The sequence below is a fragment of the Rhynchophorus ferrugineus genome, unplaced genomic scaffold (assembly GCF_030347505.1).
Source record: "Rhynchophorus ferrugineus isolate W39M unplaced genomic scaffold, kcgeb_rfMv2 rfM4, whole genome shotgun sequence".
NCBI classification, from domain to species: domain Eukaryota; kingdom Metazoa; phylum Arthropoda; class Insecta; order Coleoptera; family Curculionidae; genus Rhynchophorus; species Rhynchophorus ferrugineus.
Window position 1 is genome coordinate 38,190,559 of NW_027472583.1, and position 20,980 is coordinate 38,211,538.

The window sequence follows — 20,980 nt, forward strand, 5'->3', positions numbered from 1 at the left end:
TTCTGATGGGTGGGCGGTCTTGGCAGAGACACAGAGGTCAATGAGAAAGTTTTTTTTCAGTTCTCTAACGATCTATTATTCAATGAACTTAGAAGCTTTATTCTTGGTCATGTTCGATCTTAATCGGTAATGAATCACTGGGCATGGTTGGACATGCGTACCCACTGTTAAACTTATTTTTTCTCGGGATTCATTAGAAGAATATCACGATATTTATTTATTGCCTAAGTAATTTCGGTATTATATTTAGTGCCTGATAACCTATCTGCGAACTATGTTATAGTTATTGCCACATTACGACGTAAGAAATAATTTTAGTTTCTAAATATATTTTTTCTTTTTGAATTTCTATTCAGATGTAGTGACTAATTTCAGGTACGCATTATCGGTACTCGGTTAACTTCAAGCAGTTTTCATGCCATTGTGCAACGTTGCCATTTACAAGTGATTGATGGTTATTGAATGCCAAATTTTTGATTTAGTGCTAAAACTGGTTATGTCTTTAGTACTACAAGCTTGTTTATATCAAATTTGATACTATTATTCATATTCTTTAGTTTCTTTATTACGAGTTCTCATTTTATCGTTATTATCATATAAGTCTGTGAGTTATTGTGCCAAGAGTTAACACTATTTTTGTTATTTTCAAAACAATGGATCAAAAACAAATTCGTGTTTTAAATTTACACTGTTTCTTGATCCCAAAAATAGCGTTCAAGCGAAACAATGGCGCTCCATCAGAAACAACAATAAAACATTGGTTTGCTGACTTCAAACGTGGTCGTGGAGACACCGATGATGCAGTGGACGTCCAAATGAGGTGATAACACCAGAAAAAATAAAAAAAATCCACAATATGGTTTCGAATGATAAAAAAGTGAAGTTGCGTGACTTAGCTAACATCGTAAAGATATCAAAATTTTTTTTTTGATTTATATATTTGGTTTTATATTGCATGAGCATTTGACTATGAGTAAACTGTGTTCATAGTGGGTTTGCTCACTGGTGACCAAAAACAAGAACGTATTGATGATTCTGAGCAGTGTTTGACGATGTTTAAATGTAACAAACCGGAATTTTTGGATCGATATATGACTATCTATGAAACATGAATCCATCAAAACGATCGTCTTCTGAATGGATAGTCACTGGTGACAGGCCTATTTTGAGGCAAAAATTAAATTGTTTTACAAGTATGGTATTGAGATGTTATAGTGGCGCTGGAATGATGTGGCTCTTGATGGAGAATTCGTTGATGGATAAAGCCAAATTTGAACAAAGATATATGCGTTTTCTTTGGTATACTCGAGGTTTTTCAGCCCAAGTTTTATAAAGTTATTTTTGTTCTTGTATTGTTTGGATTTTAGTTTTAGATAGTAGGCAATAATAGATCATTAATTTAGTGATTTATTTTAATTTTGATTTCGATTCTATTTCAATTCAATAGTATGATCATTATATTTTAGACAAAATTAATCCCGCAAATAATTTACCAAAATTTACGGACAGAAACATTGAAATTGACTCGACTGAAAAATTCTGAAATGTGGAAAGATAGTATTGAAGAACAACAGTATTATGAGTATCTTTATTGGTAAAATAATAGCACATCGACATTTGCTTGTCATCAAAGGATAAGAGACATTTAAAATTGATCATCAATACTATATATACATATTGTATTTGTATATTGTATTAGATCGGAGTCTTATAATAGCAAACTGTATAAACATAATATAAATCAATAATAAAAATTACACAATGTAAGATAAAATCAATAAAAACAGAACAGTTGGGCGAGACTCAGGGTTGAGGGATGGATTCAATCAAGTACGTCACCGAGAGAACTTATCCAGTAATATACAATATCGATAATATATCAAGGACATCGAGTTACCTAAGATACTGATTATACATACTGATGTTTATATATATATATATATATATATATATATATATATATATATTTATTTATTTACTTAGCGAGCAACTCTAATTATTAAATATTCAAGCAAGTAAATTTCGTAATATTTACTTTTAATTAGATATGTTTAATAACGTTTTTTCTTCTTTTATTTGAAAAATCATGTATATTTTTTTTGAAAACATTGCCCTAAAAATTGCTTTTTTCCAATTCCAATTTTGAGACTATCTAAGAGTCATAGACTGGAATATTTTCATAAAATAACTATTGCTAAACCAGTTAAATGGTTATCAAATGTAACAAGGACTACTCAATATGACCAGATATCACACCTAATTCCACACGAAAGAGAGAAAATAAAAGAAATGAAACAAAGTTCGAGTTATTTTTACACCGGAAGGTGCCATCACCCTGGGGCCATATTTTCCTTCTCTCAAATCAACAGAAGTCGATTAATAAAAAATAAAATTGCGTTAAATATATATATATATATATATATATATATATATATATATATATATATATATATATAAATATATATATATATATATATATATATATATATATATATATATATATATATATATATATATATAGTAATAAATATTTGGCTTTGGCTGAATTCGTACATTAAGCTGTAAGTAACATTTTAATTTATAATATTGGAGTTGATTGGTTAATTAATTTCAGTTCTAAGCTTTCTAGCAATTGTTTTATGTATTTCCTTATGTGTTGTTCGAATGAACAATTCGGACTAGTATTGGTTTCAATGAATATTGGCCAATCATTTTGCGTTTTCTGATAGAAAGTTTTATTTCGATTTTATGGTAATTGACCTTTGATATGAGTCGACTTTTAATAAAATTGACGTATTTAAAATACTATGTTTTTCGGTTTCGGTACAGTTAGGGTCACACTTACTGGACACATTTTTTACCTATTTATTTATATACACGTGTAATTTTTACTCGAAAATTAACAAATAGAAAGTTGGCTCGTGGATATTGTAATAAAAAAATATTTTATTGGATATATTGTATTATTATTAGTCCATACTATTAAAAACTATTTATTAGGTAGTCAGGAGACATGAAATAATATCGTAAAATATTGTTTTATTAATTAATGAATGAGGAGATAGCGGCGACTGTTTGTCTGTCGCTGAGGTTAATGGTGAAAGGTGTGTCAATTAAATTATCTCTTTTTTATCAGTCTACCTTGCAGACGTACTACATATCGTAAATTCAAGGATTTACATTGACGTCCGGTCAACAAGATTTATTATATTAATAATGGCTTCAAACATTAAATAGTTTACTAAATAAATGGAATTAATTTTGCAATTAATTCGTTTTTTTTTAATAAAAGTTAGTTTACATAAATGTTGTTTATTGTTAGTATCTTTTCTTTTCTATTCTTTATTATTTTGACAAGAAACAAATTCTGTGTCGATAAATCTCATGAATTGACCAATTATTTTTGAGTATTTAAAAAAAATTGTTATATGTTATACAGACAGAATATTAAGAGTTATTGTTATGATTTTTATAAAGTTTTGCGAAAGTTTTAATAATATGGCATGTACCTTATGCTATGTAATATTTTGTTAAAAATTAGAATCTATTTAGTTACTATCTAACGAGACAGTTGGGAACATTTGGTTACATGTGATGAAAATTGAATTGGCTGAAGAGGTAAGTCGTAGCAAACCTCCGTCAACTATAACTAAATATTTAACAAATTTAATTCGACAAAAGATATAAGGACAATTAATTCGTTTTTTTAATAAAAGTTAGTTTACATAAATGTTGTTTATTGTTGCATGTTATATGATAGGTAATATTTTGTTAAAAATTAGAATCTATTTAGTTACTATCTAACGAGACTTTTTGTGCTATAAACGATTGGATTGTTGTGCAATATGTTAATGAATTTTTTTTTCTTATAATAGGACCACTTTGTTGTATCTTGTATGTTTGGAAATGCTATTATGAAGGAAGAACTGTACTATTTATTTATCAACTAAAACGATGCTGTTGACCGCGACGAACTTCAAATATTCTTCAGCAAGTTTCCCCATTGTTGATGATGTTAGTCTCTTACTTTTTTGATCACTCTCTATGAATTTGGTACAAGTTTTATTTGGGGAACTTGTTAAGTCTTCCATCCAAAAATTCGATTGGGTTATATAAGTTTGCTAGAGGTTCATTTACCTTGAATTCACCAAACATGTTCAAACAATGGTTTCAATCTGTATCTTTGCACGAAAGACACTCTTGCCAGGAAACACTCAGAATTATAGATGTACGATTACAACAGCGTCTAAGCCCTAGAGCCATTCAAATTCATTTGTAAAATAAGCTGTATACTATCGTCTACACTAATCTTCCTGATTCTATTTTTAAAAAGGAAATAATATACAGCGTTTCACTACAAGCTTGCCATATTTGAATTGTTAGCGATGTTACTGTGCGGGGGTTCAGAATCTTGTAATAATTGGAGCAGTGTATTGTCATACAGTCTCCTTTCGATCGTCATGCAAGATCTGTTTACCATCTCTGATAGATGATTAGGAAGGAGGCATGGTATGCTACTGGCATGAAAACAGTGTATCAATCTTTTTATAGATGAGCTTGGTTGAATTAAAAATTGAAGAATGCTATTTTTATAGTAATAGTAAGAGTAAGTAATAGTAAGTAATAGCAAGACTTTAAAATAATCGTGTCAAATTCTACAAAACACTCAATGACTTTTTAATACTAATGTTATAGTGAAATATTTAAGTTGTTTTATATTTTTAGTTTAGTTTTCCTTTACAGTTTCATCGAAAATCAGAATATAAAGAATCAGGTTACAATGATCAGAACTTAAGAGCATTAATTCAGAATTTCTAGCTTAGTGTTAATTTTCCGAAATACTGTTCTACCTCTAGTATTAAAGCGAAGTAGAAGAAGAAGAAGAAGTTTTAAGTATAAAAGTACGTCAATACATTGAGTTATTTGAGTTTTTACCAAAGCTAGGGATTTAGCTATAGCGCTAAAGATTGTCTCTATGCACAGGTCTGTCATTGTTACAGAAACTTCAGAAAACAGAAAAAGATTCAGCTTACTCTATGTAATTTCTCTATTTTGCATAAATAGTACTGTGGTGTAATGGGGTAGCATTACGAATGGTGTCACATTTCTTTCATTTCCGATTCAGAACAATTTTATTTCCAAAGTCATCTTTTATTAGCCGAGACAGAAATCACTAAAAAATTGATCTGTCATAATCCAATGGACCCTACATCTTTTCTTTTCTATACTTATCTCAAGGTGTCATTATTCTTGTGTATCATATATTAATTTATTTATTGATTTGTGTATTTATTGTTTTTACTTTTATTATTTCTATTTTATATGAATTTCTTCGTATCTTTTAGCCTCTTATAATTATACCTTTTTAAATTGTTAATGGGTTGATGATATTAATTTGTCTTATCGTCTTATTGTATTAATACAGGGAAAAGTTTCAGCCTCTTCTTTTTGTTTATTTCCTTAGTTTATGCAGATACTTCCTAAAAATGGATGCGTTGAGGAATCAAAATCAATCTAATTAAAAATTAAGAAAACTAGAGTTATAAAGGTGTATTCTAGTTTTTTATATTGCATTTTGTTGAAGTAATGTTATATCTTCAAATCAATTTAATATATTCACTAGCATAGATCCAAATATGTTTTATTAAGAACTGATAAATAAGTCTCTTTCATCTCAGATCAAGTTTATCTATTCTAATTAATCGATTAACTTATTTGATTTTGACTTTAATTTCTACCCTAGTTTTCTGTCTAACATGATTTTTTCAATTGAATTTATCATAAGATGGATGCCAAGGTGTCTCAAAGGCTTTGCTTAAGGAGGCTTGGACATTAAATTATGAATACATTAAACGCTACAAAAATGTTGGACTTAATAACATCATTTTAGAAGAAAACAAAATTATGTGTTTTACAGTTGGGAACATTTGGTTACTGTGATGAAAATTGAATTGGCTGAAGAGGTAAGTCGTAGCAAACCTCCGTCAACTATAACTAAATATTTAACAAATTTAATTCGACAAAAGATATAAGGACAATTGGAGGATCGCCGATATAATGCAAATAAATATAATTAAAAGTAAAATAATGAAAAATGCATCTCAAAAAATCATGTCAACAATGAGAAAGAAAAACCCACAGTTATTTTCAAGGGAAAAATATCTGCAATGTTAATTAGATTTCTCACTAGTGCTAAATAAAAACGTCTTTTGTGGGGTTAAATTAAATAATCAGTCAATTTGCAACTTTAACCCAGTCTGATGACTAGGTTAGTCCGCGTTCTTACTTTCCACTTATAAATATTTTTTAACGTCGACGATTTTCTAATTACTCGTTTAAATTGCAAAAAATGTTAATTTAACCGCGCCAAAATGTTCCTTATTTTGAAACGAGATTATCGCTGTTTGTTCCAATTCTCAGTTCTTTTGCAACGTCGGGTTGATGATTGCCGCTTGTTGGGCGCTATGAAATTATCAACGTTTCTTATAATTAGTTATATTTCATGAGTTGTTTAACAAATTACCAAATTACTGCAGAATTCTTAAAACTATTAGCTTGGGAAAAATAATTTTAGTTTTCTTAATAACTAACTTTAATATCGGATATCACTAGTAATACTTATTTAATGAAATGATGCTCTATGCTGCGCGTTTGACAGATAATAATAAGGGAACATTCTAGATATAAAGGTAGTCATTTTTCATTTAGTCAAGAGCTATTTTCGTTTTAAAATGTATGTCGAAGGCTATTTTCATCATATTTAACTTTTTGAATTCTGAAAGGAGAAAATACAGTACAAGTTCATGGAAAATTGTATGTTGTTTGTAGTGTTGACTGGTTAATTAAACGCTAGTGTCAGAATTGACGACGTGAAGACTGAATAGTAAAAGTTTCTTTAGTTTAACCTGCAAGCCTGTATATCATACTTTGTCAAAAGCCTGAGATATGTCTAGAAAAGCAGCCGAACTATCTTTTGACATTTAGGTCAGCGTTTATTTTGTTTACAAATTTTCTTTATTCTATTAATTTTACTTATTTCTATATATATATATATATATATATATATATATATATATATATATATATATATATATATATATAGTTTAGCTTCTTTATGTATAATTTCTCGAAAACTTTCGAGGTTATTGGTAATAAACTTATAGGTCGGAAAAGAAAAATAATCTTTGGTTTTAGATGCAGAAAGTTAACTGGAGGAACTTCGTAAATATGAACTTCGTAAATATGTACATTCACTCCAAGAAAGGTGATATTTGATTTGATGGGACTTAAAAGTAACCTATAAAAGTGTTCATTTTGAAAGGCTCGAATCTGTTCAAGCCACTGATTCGACTCTCTACTGTCGTCTAATTGAAGTAGACAATTAAAGAAAGGGACCAAAATTATTCAATGGAAAATGAGACCACAGGAATCTTAAGCGATTCATCAAAAATTAAGAGATTGTCTGGAAAGTTTTTTTTCAAACCGTATAGTCTGGACCTTGCGCTGTTCGACTAACATTGGTTTCGGACTCTCACTGGTCTTCCCTTATGATTTAATCCGAAAAGTGTGCAATTATTATTGTATAGTGTTTGAAATGTATGTGAATGAATTCGTTTTTAAAAACATAAACATATAAAACATTTTATAGAGTGGTAAATGGAGTTAAAATAGATCATCTGATAGATATCGGTAAACTTTCGTTGGGAATTTAAGTTCAGAGACCATCTATTAATTATAGAGGCCTAGTTTTAAATTTCAAGACAATGATGGCTGTGAATTTTAGAAAGGAAAAGTACAAATCGCCTGCCATATGTTAAAAGATGAGAATTTTTCATATTTGATATTAGTTTTGCGAATTCATTAGTTATTTAAGACATTTTCTACTTGCTACAGAATATGTATTTTAAGAGCATAAGAAAGATAGATTGATTTATCTTTTACAGTGTTATGCTCAATATTTCAGGTTATATTTAAAAGTTAATATTAAGTTAATATATTTTAAAACTGCTGATTTAAATTTTACAATTATTTGAGTATGACTGAAACGTTTGAGAAAATTACTTTGTTACGTTATGCGGAATTTTAAGAAAAATTGTTCTCCTGAAACTGTTAAGATCGGCAATTCGTTTTTTATTATTGCATATCATTTAAAAATATTTAAATAATTATACAATCTTATTTTATTTAAATAATTTAAGTGATATTTATGGTAGTTCGGGTTATAAAATGATTGATCATTTTGCGTAAATATCAGCTCTACACTACTTGGAACCTTTACTGACGACACAGTTATTATGGCAATAGATATATCTCTGCCTAGGGCAATAGAAAAAGTGCAAGTGGTAGTTAGCAAAATCTACAAATGGACAAAAGATTGGAAAATTCAACTTAATAGCTCCAAATCTGTCCACGTTAATTTTGTATTGTGGCGAAATAATAAAAACTTAATTATATTAGTCAATGGATGCCTGATTCCTGAAGCAGAATCAGCTAAATACCTTGAAATCCATCTTGACGGTAGACTAAATTGGAAACATCACGTTAGATAAAAAGCAAAACACATTTGAACCAAAATAAAACAACTATACTGGTTAGTCGGAAGATACTCTCAACTTGATCTGTAATACAATTATAAAGCTAATTTGGACCTATGGGGTGCAAATATGAGGTCACACAACGCTGTCAAAACAAGGTTCTTCGATTGATTACCAATGCCTATCGCTATGTAACCAACGAAGAACTGCACGATGACCTGGAAATGAAATAGATTTGCGAAGTTATCCAAGATTTCGCCTTGAAACACGAAAGAAGATTACTAAATCATATTAACGTGTAAGCAATACAACTGATGAACAGCGCGCAGGATGACAGGAGATTGAAGCGAACAAAACCATACGAACTTATATAAAGTGTATATATTTAGGTAAACTTTAAAAATCGTTTTTATAATTGAGGAATACATATTGATGTATTTTCTCACACACGTCTTGCTTGTTAATTAATCCAAGTACATAGGAAAAGTAGTAAAAAATTAATTGTAAATTAAGATTGTACTAAGCGTATCTAATAAAGATGTTAAAAAAATTGCCTAGATGTGACCTAGATTGTTACTGCATAATTAATATTTCAACATAATAAAAAAAGTGCTCATTCATAATATTCATTCATATATTTATTATATAGAAGAACAATGACGAACATGTTAGAACGCCATATAAAGTACCTATAATATATATTTTATATTCTTATTTGGTTTTTTGTTATTTTTAAAAGCGTTTTTTAAAAATTCGATGTTAACAATAAGCATTATGTTTCTAACAGCAATTCATTTGAAACAAGAATTTTGTGATTTAAATGATTGGAACGAATTTCTGCATACATTGGTCATGTAAATGTAATTTCTAGTCACATCTTCTTTTGTTAATTTCTCACCCAGTATTCTTCGATAAAGGAAAGCGACAATGATAATTACTGGTCGACTATAATTTAATTAACAAATTAAACATTAAAAACTTTAACTGTGATTTGAAAGTTAAGTGTCTAAGAGTTCTTATTGGCGACACAAGTGGAAAAAATATCACTTTAGCCAACAAACTAATTTGGTTAGGAAATTATTTGTTATTATTGGTATTGCATTGCCCTGGATATTGGAAATAGATTTTCTCAACTCCAGTTGTAATATTTAGATTAATATCATTACAATAATTTCAGTAATTAATAATTAATAGTTCTTAGAATAATTGCACACAACAATTTTTGGTGCACAAATTGGTAGGAATTCTAAAAGAACATAAATAATTATCAAGTCATATCAAGTCAGCTTGGGAGCGAAATGCATAAGGCGACGGGATTGTCCTTTACTTCTGCGATAGCCGCTACGTCGAATCACACAAAGCATGAATGTGATTTATGTTTATGGTAACAGTGCAACATTCGACAAGAAATAACCAAGACTTAAGCTTCTTTTATATCACTTCTGTTAGCTGTTTAAAAGGCTTTTTAAATTATATTCTTATGTAAATACTTTCTTTTTCAGGTTGAAAATAGTTCACAGTAATATCGTTGTTATAACAAGTTTGTTTTACAAATTTAAAAGTTTGAAAATTAATAGTAACAAAAGCCCCATATAAAATTAGAAATATATACGGCAAAAATACTGATTAATGATGCAATTAAAATTCGATTCAGGTGATTTTAGAGTGATAGTTGAAAACTGGATGATGAGGCATATAGAGATTATATCTTCTTTAACATATAAATTAGACCATAACTTCCTGTTAATCTTTGTTTAATTTTCTCAGAAATTGGCTTTGCATTAAACGCATCAGTACGTTAACTATAAAGTGTTTAAGAGTTAAAGACTTGTTTAAATAAGGTTTTACATCAACTAGCATTGAAAAAAAGTAAAACAATTCTTCTTACAACTGAATAATTGTGTATTGTTTAATTAAAGCATCAAATTTAGTGATGTAATGTGATATGCGAGAAGAAAACGATTATCATAGCTCGAGAACATTCCGTGGAGAACCTAGTACACTGGAGGAAACTTAATGATATTTTGGTAGAAATATGTACACCATTATTATGGCTTTTCGTATTAACTAACATAGCACCATCAGGTTTATAAGAAAGTTATTAAAAAAGGACAGATAAGAGGAACAGTTTAAATGACCAGAAATAATAATACAGTTTAAGTTAAAGTTTCAGGATTTGGATATAAAATAAAAGAAATCACCTTGGTTCAAGAAATAATAAGATCCGGATTTGGAGCAGAAAGGAATTGGTCTAAAGAATGGTTTAAATCCTTCATTTTAAACAAAAGTTTGGTAATTGATCCCATTCGCTTACGGGAATTTCGATATCTTGATTCTATTTTAATAATCTTAATCTTAATTTGATTAAGAAATCTGCTGCGGCTGCTCACTAAACACTTAACAGTCGCACAATTATGGCGATGCTACTCTGTTTTATGCCAACTTTCGGTATAGTTTCAAATATTTAAAATTGGCGATTTTCATAATAAATTTTCATTCATCATAATAAAATATTGAATTGAAAAGCTCTAAGATAGTTTGGTAGTTGATGAATTAATTATTTCCAGGCGTTTACATGCGATAGGAAATATTCAAAAGCAAAAAAATAGCTACCACAAAAATTATCTGAAAATTACATTTCAAACTGTTTCAACATTGCGGTCTCATTGCTTGCAAGGCAAAAAAATTAGATTATTTGTAGTGTATTGTGAACGATAAAATGATATTTACCAAAAATGGTATTCAACTGGAAGAGTGTTAATAATATTTTAGTAGACTGTAAAAAGATATGTTCTTACTTCATGGAAACTATTGGATGAGATGGTTTACAGCGTCTATTATATAGATATCCATAAAATTCTATGATTCGATTGTAAAATAATATTTATTAATCATATTATTAAATATATTTCGAACGTTTCATAGTAATCTTTTTTGGATTTGTTAAATTCAATTATTGAAATAATTTTTGAAGTTTTTTATCGAAATTTAATCGATTTAACTCCGATGTTCTTTAAACGATTTTTTGGGGTGTAGCAGTTCAAAAAGGGCAGTGTGGAATCATATGAGTTCAATATTGTGTCAGAAGTTGCATTGTCGTGAGGAAGAAGAAAATTCTATCGGCCCATAATTCCACCCTCTTGAGATAAATAGCTTCAGGCAAATGTTGATAAAATTTAAATAATAATTCTTTTGGCAGTTTGTCCCAACAGAAATTATTCATAATGAGTAATTCCACAATGTTCACGTCTGAACAATTTTAATCACAGTGGTGTGATTAGTAAATATTAATTTTATTTTATAAAGGATAGGATAGTGTTAGTAAATACTTTAAATTTAAAAATTAAATTATTTTGTTTAATGCTACTTACCCAACGCATCTTAATTAATCCGGGATATTAAAAATGTCGGTGATACGTCAAACTTGAGTGGACGTTTTCCTACTAGACTACTGTCAAACGGTCTCTACCACCACCTCGACGTATTTCAGTTCTCGTTCAATGCCAATTTCGCCCAGTATCCGTCTCAGACACTGCACTATCTCGCACTAACTGATCCACCGTCTGTCTCATTGTCCAATCATTTCGATTTCTCTTGGCGGCGACACTGTTCTTCACATCAGATGATTGTGGGGTCCGTGTTCCGTCGTTAATTTCTTTTCTGCTTCGCGGTTCTGACCTGGTTAAAGAGCCGACGTGGTGGACCTTTGTCGGTGGTTTTTGTTGGTTTTTCTCATTGATAATGCGACAGATTAATGATTTCACATGCTTATATCCTCTAACATCTTTATAACCATACTCTTCACAAATTGATGGGGATAAACCCTACTTGGTAAAAGATAACTCCACAACATAGCTAAAAAGCTTTTAAATTGTTGATTACATTGCCTTTGATTGGTTTTATCCTCTCGACTTTGGTTCACTATATGTAGACTAAGTTTTGTTATACTGCTTAATAATACTGCAGGATAATCAGTTACTTTTCGTATTAACTAACATAGCATCAACAGTTTTACAAAGGAAGGAGGTAAATATTAAGACTTTTAAAATATCAGAAAAGAGGAACAGCTTAAAATTATTAAAGATAATCAAAGTTGACTTGATAATCAGCTTGCTTCAGGAAGTAATTTTTGAGGCTGAAAGAAACTCGTATAACGAATGGTTTAAATATTTCATATTAAATAAACTTCTGTTAATTTCAATCAAGCATTTATAGGAATTTCGATGGTTTCTATTAAATTCAAAGTGTTTGTCATTTAGTGTATATAATTGCATGTTCGACATTCTTTACTTTGTTGCTTAGTTTGAAGAAATCAGTTTTTAAAGCAAATCAAACATTTAATAGGCAAAAAATTATAGTGATGCTGCTCAGTTATATCCCAATTTTCGGTTTTGCTTTCAATTATATAAAAGTGGTGATATCAATGACACATACCAAAAAAGATTGAAGACCATAGACCAAGAGAGTTAGAATTTAATAACTTTCAGACTGTTTAGGGGTCGATGAATCAATTGTTTCTAGACGTTTACATATAGGAAACATCTAAAAGTAAGGAAAATGGCGACCACACAATGGCAAATTGACTTTGGAATCGCATTTTTAATGAGAAAATAGATAAAAATATCTATATCAAGAAAAAAAAGGGCCTATTATTAATAGAATTTATATTATCGAATCAAGATCATTGTTTAGCTATGTTCTATGTAAGAAATTCATCAACACGTAGGAAATTAAGATTCACTGAAGTGATGGACACGTAGGACAAACAATGACTTAATGGAAAATCTACAACAATTTAAAATTAAAGTAGTAACAGAAGTAATGCTCTAATGCAAAGAGAGAAGACAGAAAAATTATTTAATTATTTAACGACTGCTCGAGCAATTGAACATGGAAGGTAGCAACACCGATATAAGTTACACACAAGCAGGAAAGAAGGAAATTAACGTCAGCGAAAGTGAAGAAATAATTAAAACCCTACCGTATAGAAGATAAATTTACATAAATCGATAAAGGAATTAACGGAAAACTTGAAAAAGTTTTAGTGTATTCATACCGTTTCATAAGGAAACCAAGTGGCATTTAATTAATTCATTGGAAGACAAATAGATAACCCGCACATTTGAAACCCAAGGACGTGATATTAAAAGTGAATATTTGAATGAATAAAATCTTTGAACACAAAGAGAGGCAGGCACATTGAAATATTGTATGGTTTTATTAAGCAATTACAACTAAAGAAAAAGTTAATTGTCCAATATATTATATTGAATATCAGTAAAATCAATATTTAAGTAAAGTTAAATTCTCACCATTTTGAAAAAGAATAGTCATAAGCTCAAATGATTCTACATCTAGAATGTAATAGTTTGCAGGTTAAATGTATTTTTGTACTAACTTATATCTATAGTATATCCAAAGTTGGTGTGAACATACGTCATCTCAATTTATGACGATAAAACGGTTTCCACATATTACTATAACAATATAATCTAAATAAAAGGATGAAACAAAAAAGTTATCAAATACAATTTATTTTAACATTATAGTACATCTAAAAACTACAATTAATTATACAGCCATAATAATTTATAGGTTAGAGTTATAACTTCTTATAACTATTGTTTTCAATTAATTGCATACGTTTGACAACTGGACGACTTTGACAGGCTGATTAGTTTACGTGTTCGAACTTGTCAAACAGTATTGTGTCTCTTTTTAACTAGAATAAAATGAAAAGGAAAATAGTGTCGGATTCAAAAACGACTTTACAAATTGCGTAAGGTAATTCATTAAACATTTTGATGACGTATGTTCACAACAACTTTGGATTGACTATATAATGCTAGTTATATCATTAATGTTAGGCGTTAAGTACATTCAAATTGAGATGCAGTGTTAATATATGTCTTATTTTCATAAAAGAGCCCATTCGTTATATGAAGAAAAAGAAAAAAGTTATTATTTAAAATTGTTAATATATTAAACCTATTACCAGTTAATAGAGGGCATTGTAGTTTGTTTTGAACGGCTGTTCAGAGGATATAAAAGAGCAGCAAAGGAAATAAAGTTTATCTCTTGTTCCAAAACTAAAAAATGTCTAATTTAAAAAAATCAATCACCAGTTAATTCTCGTAATAAAGGAGTTAAAAAAAGAAATCCATTATATGCAAACGGAAATTGAATGATTCAAATTCCAACCCGGTCTGTCTACAAATATTTAAAGTTTTCACTTTTGTTATTTGCTTTAAAAATGAAGTAATCATACCGCACACTGATGAACTACCTACGCCTATAGATCTCGAGAAATTTTGTTTTGCTGCGGGCTAAAAGACGCATATCTGTAAGCAGCGATAAAAATATTGTCGTGGACTCACGATGGAAATGGGATGGAATATCAGGTGTGGCACTCTCTCTTCTTCACCAGCGTTTAAGTCTGTGCCACCTGACCAACATACATAATCTGGCGTGGATCATAAATCTGAAAGGATATGAAGTGGAACGTTGGTATTTTGTGATGTAACTTTATTAAAATGGTCACGGTGTTAAAAAATACTAAAAGATGACTGCAAATTCTACCATTTATCATGACCAATTGTTATATTATCATTATTTAAAAAATTATTTATCGTCCGGCACTATTTTTCCAAAATTTTTGGCAGAATTTCAAAATTTACCTCGGTAAACGGTTAACTTTTACATAGTCTCATCCAAGTAGTACCAATTTTAATTTGTGCTAACGCAGTAAGCTAGAATAGTTTTTAAGAATAAGTTAGGATATACTTTAAAATAAGTTGGAATAGTATCTATAATAATATTTAGATTATAAGTTGTACAGTAGATCACTTACTGAAGTGATCTACTACATGTCAGGTTAGTTATATTATATAACATATCTTATATAGAAATCATATAATAAAACTTATTGCCCACGGGCAGATTTTTCACGTTCTAGAAGACTAATATATATATATATATATATATATATATATATATATATATATATATATATATATATATGTATATATATATAGTCTAAGCAGCCTGATTATTCAAAATTGCGTTTATTTGAGGAACTATTTTTATTCTCATTTATTTTTTATGGTACGCTAGTCTAAGCAGCCTGATTATTCAAAATTGCGTTTATTTGAGGAACTATTTTTATTCTCATTTATTTTTTATGGTACGCTATATATATATATATATATATATATACAAACAACGGTTAAACAATTATATAGTCATGTATTTACATCTTTCTACATAAAATAGTTCTTAAGAATAGTAGAATTCAGAAAGTAGAGTTCTTCAGTATTCAATATATATAATATATATAATGACAAATCCAAAAGCAAGGAAAATAGCTGAATATTGATTGAAAATGCTATTTATAACTATTTCAACATTGTAGTTTCATTTCTTGCCATGCAAAAAGTAGTTTTCTGTGCGGTATTATGTCTGACGCTGGCTACAGTCCCAGGTACCAAAAGTTATAGGTTAAACCAGAGCAACTATTCACATTGACACCGAAGTGGAATATTTGTGGCCTTACTGCGTATATGGTGGTATCAACAATGTATAGTGTAGTACAAGCTGTTAAGACCGAATGATCATATTAGTACAAATTTCTACCGACGTCAATTGAATAAAATGAATGACTTATTGTTGCAAAAATACGGCAATTGCGAGTAAGGGACGCAAAATCATACTTTTACATTACAGTGCTCGGCTACACTACTCGGTTGGAAGAGTTGTGAAGGATACAATGTTTCAGTTCGAATGTGGAGTTCAGCCACAGCCTGCGTACTCATTAGGCATAAAGCCTTTTGATTACCACTTGTTCAGAAAAACCTTTTAGTGAAAATGATAAAACCAATCATTGAGGGGAAACATCTTATTCCGGCTGCATTAGTTTCAAGAAAATACGTTTCATGATTGATCGGGTTCAAAGAATCACCAATGTCATAGAAAAATCACTAGAAGAAAAGTAAAGTGTGTTCTGCAATTTTTTAATGTTGCTCAAGCATTTGATACAGTTGACATCAGACTTTAAAACGTAAGATTAAATGCTTCTCCGTGACAAATGTTCAAAAATTTTAGAGTCATATATAACTGACCGATACTTTAGAGTCAATAAGATGTCTATTCTAACTTGACGAAAATACAAGCAGGTATGCTACAGGAAAGTGTATTAAGACCAGTCTTTTATCTGCTGTACACTTGGGACTTGCCTACATTCACTAAAAGTATTGCTGCAACATTTGGAGATGACACCGCCATTCGAGATAACAACACTGAAAGAACCGAAAAGTTACAAACACCTATTACCGAAATACAATGCTTGACAGAAATAATGGTGCATCAAAAAATCAAAATCAATCAAGCGTAAGCCAGTATATATAAATTAATAAGTAGTCCCGTATGGAAATACAGCCAAATATCTTGGCATAACCGTTAATGTGTTGGAAGTCACATGTTAAGAAAAAATGTGAAGAATTCAAGCTGAACTACAAAACATTCACTGGTTATTTGGTAGATATACAGCGCTGTCAATATATAATAAGCTTTAGCTTTACTAACAATTCTTGAAACCTGTGTGGGCTGATATTGATCAACTCTCTGGTTGTACCAGCCAAAGCAATTAAAATATCATACAAAAATTACTGTGAAAATAAGGTATTGTGAGGTATTGTTGATGGTACATTCACAACGACAATTTGCATAAGGTAGAAAATGTCGATAACGTTATCAAGCACTCTACCCAAAGACATATAAAGAGGCTCCATCAACACAGCCAGAAGATTAAAGACCGCAAAACCATTTGATGTAGTTCACTGAAGTTATAAATAAAACTCAGTGTACATTAAAAACAACGACAATGGCTGGTTATGGTTTTAAAATGCTGAAGAATTGTGATAATGAATCGAAAATGAGATTTTATTGAAAAATATTTTGATATAATATAATATATATTTTAATGTATATTTGATATAATATAATATATAAAATAATATATTGTGATAAATTTTCTCAATAAAGGATTTTCTAAAGTGAAAAATCAGAATTAATTGAACAGAATACATGCAAGCACTTAACATTAGTATTTTCGTTTTGATTGAAATAAATAAATTAGGAAGAAAAAATATGTCCCTGGCTATTGTCTAACGTAAAAATAATCGCTTATAAAATTGTTCTCGTTATAAATTTCATCATCTTGTTTATTATTATCTACCTGCCTACCTTTCTCTAACGTGGGAAACGTCCACATAATCAAAATCAGCATTTATCTTATTGTTTTGAACCGTTACAGTCCTGTTCCGAATTTCTCAGAAGGTTACTGGCTCGCACAATTTAATTATAAATAGGTTTTAACGAAAATGCATCTGTATTTGCAAAACACCCCGCATTATGTGTTATATAATATGTTTAAAAACATTATAGATTTTTTTTGAGTAGGGTTTCATCTTATATAGTATACTTAATATTTAAACGACGTATTATGATTTTATTTATATCAATATTCGTATAGAGACTACTTGTGCCAATGAGATTTAGTGGGGATCAAAACAGTTCGAATTAAATGTATAAATATGGCCAATGGATAAACTGAGTTATATTTTGAGTGACCTAAATTCTAAACATCCGTCCAGAATTCCTTAATTTATAGGACCTTCATCACATTCGACCTATATTCCTTAGAGAATGAACTTAATTACCTCAGGTGTGTCTAAAAATGGATACCACTTGAAGGATTTATATAAGTAAAAAGATCTTTCAAATAAGATAGCACTCTACCAAATCTCTCTACTAAATAAGATAAACCATTGAAAAAAAAAAAAGAAAAACGGACGAACATCAAAATTTTTCTAACAGTCGACTGTTTCTGCAACAAACCGCATTGGAAAGATACTAAACAAGCCCAAATCATATAACATATAATATCAAAGTTATATTCAAACAACACAGGTACATCGGATCCCAATCCTAAAACGGGATCCGCAAAAAGTAACAGGTGTGTACTGGGTAAGCTGTGACTGTGGAAAAGTATGCATAGAAGAGATTGGGAGGATGATAAGTACATGGATAAAAGAACGTCAGTAGCCTGTCACAACTAGTATTGACACAACGTCTATGGATATTGGCCGCAACACTTACTTCCATAAAGTTGAGCTAAAAGTAATAGGTGTGTAGAAGTTCAGCTGTGAGTTACACTTTTTTAATAGATCTATTGACTTTGCGGATACCCTGCAAAAGAAATAATTACCATGAATGGCAACATCCTTGATCCTTTCCTATGGCTCTTATTACCAGATGTGGAGTCCAAGTGATGTTAGAACTTCATAACGGTTCATTTGTGAAGACCCGATACTCAGAGTCACTACTTTTTTGTTATTCAGTTGATGTTACTTTTCCACAAAAGTGTGCATAGGATAATCTGGGAGGCTGATATAATATACACGATATAAAGTATACGGATAAAAGAACATCAACGACCTGTCAGATTAGATCGAAATACTTATTTATGTATTGGGTTTAAAGTTCTGTTCAAACCACCGCGGAGTGCAAACGTACCTTTCAGAACGCTCTTTGTCAACAGGGTGAAGAATATACTAACCAACAGCCCATATATTCGGGTCTCCCGCAGGGCAATGTTCTTGGCCCATTTTAACCTAAAAAAACACTACTGTTATATACTGCAACATATGCTGACGATACAGCGGTTTTATCATCACACGAGGATCCAATACCAGCCACAAAAAAACTTCAACTTCAACTTAACAAAGTCGAATTGTGGTTGAAAACGTGGCGTATCAAAGCAAATGAGACAAAATCTACCCATATAATATTCACTCTGAGTAGAGGAATATGCCCCTCAGTAAAATTGAATAATCATGAACTTCCGCAAGCAGACAGCGTTAAATATCTGGGAATACATTTTGATCGACGTCTGACGTGGAAGAAAGATATAGTGACAGAACGCAAACAGCTTGGGCTTAAACTAAATCAAATGTATTGGCTGATAGGACGTAAATCTAAATTATTATTAGATAACAAGATTTTGCTGTATAAGTCAATATTTAGGCCCATTTGGACCTATGGTATTGAACTGTGCGGTACTACTAGCAAATCTAATATAGATATCCTGCAGAGGTTCCAGAACAAAGTGTTGCGAGTCATCGTCGATGCCCCATATTACGTGTCCAACAAACTGATTCAACACGATATCCCCTTAGGACCCATAACGAGTGTGAATCGATATGCTAGTGCGAAGTACTCTGAAAGACTATTAGGGCATCCCAATGCACTCGCCAAACAGTTAAATGTGCGCGATGTCAGTGAAGTGCCTAGATTCAAACGCAATCTACCATATGAACTGATTAATAGACACATAGAGACACACAAAATCTTTTTTTTGTAATTTCTTACGAAATGTACTTAAATCTAAAGCCAAGTTTTTATTTTGGATTGAAGTTAGTACAAGGTTTTCAGTAAGATTGTTTAATATTTATAAAGTTTTTGGTTCTCGTAGTTATTCTGTATCTGGATAAAATAATATTATTGGAAAAATGGATGTTTGATGTTACCCTAGATCTTATTCTCATCAAGATCATTTAATTATCTGTATTGATTATTCATGTTTTAAATGTTGTATCAAGCAAATCTAGAACACTGAGTAATACTAGTTCGGTGTAGAATAGTCTACTAGTCTGAATCACGCTTTCGATTGATTTTGATTATTCATGTTTTATTTATAACTAGGTTTTATATATATTTTGTGTTGCTAAATTAGGAGCAATGGATATAAGCTTAGCACCTTAAATAGAAGACAAACTTATGAATATCAAAAAATATCAGCAAATATATCTTTAAAACCTCAACGGTTCTTGGGTTCAGTAACATTGACGTTCCTTTAATATGTTCGAGAAATTTAATTATATTTCATAATAAAGCGAGCGATCATCACTGGGTCACCCACCAAAACTACTGTTTTCACTGTTGTTTTGCTTCTTTTGGGAATTTCGAAAAGGTCAGAATGTGAATATAAATGTATAATTTCTTTTTTAGCTGAAATTAATCTTAATTGATTAATTAAAATAGCGTGGCATTATTTAATGATTATATTTAATAGACTTTTTGTTCATTAAATAAAGAATCGCCGACATACTGAAAGGTTTTTTAAAGTTCCTTAAACAAATGAAATTCTTTTTTGGAATTGAGTGAAATACACTTTTGCCGTAATAGTTAAAATAGAATTAGAACTGATAGCCATATGTTAAAATCATTTTAGTATTCTGCTTTTTCTTAAAGTATTTCTCGAATCTTGTTTCAGAAGATCAGCTAACACAACCCGAAGAACTTCATTCCAACCATAATGGTAATGGCTAAATACTAAATTATAAATATAATAAATCGTTAAAATTAAATATAACATTATAAGGAGCCAT

General features: G+C 30.1%; 1 protein-coding gene across 1 annotated transcript in view; it reads right to left on the minus strand.

Moving 5' to 3' along the window:
• LOC143195002 (uncharacterized) overlaps positions 1–12,250 on the minus strand; it is a 29,205-nt gene extending 16,955 nt beyond the window's left edge. The window contains exon 1 of the mRNA XM_076401835.1: positions 11,906–12,250. Within this exon, the coding sequence (XP_076257950.1) occupies positions 11,906–11,914 (9 nt within the window). The 5' untranslated portion in view covers positions 11,915–12,250. The remainder of the gene's footprint in view (positions 1–11,905) is intronic.
• Between the last annotated feature and the right edge of the window lie 8,730 nt (positions 12,251–20,980).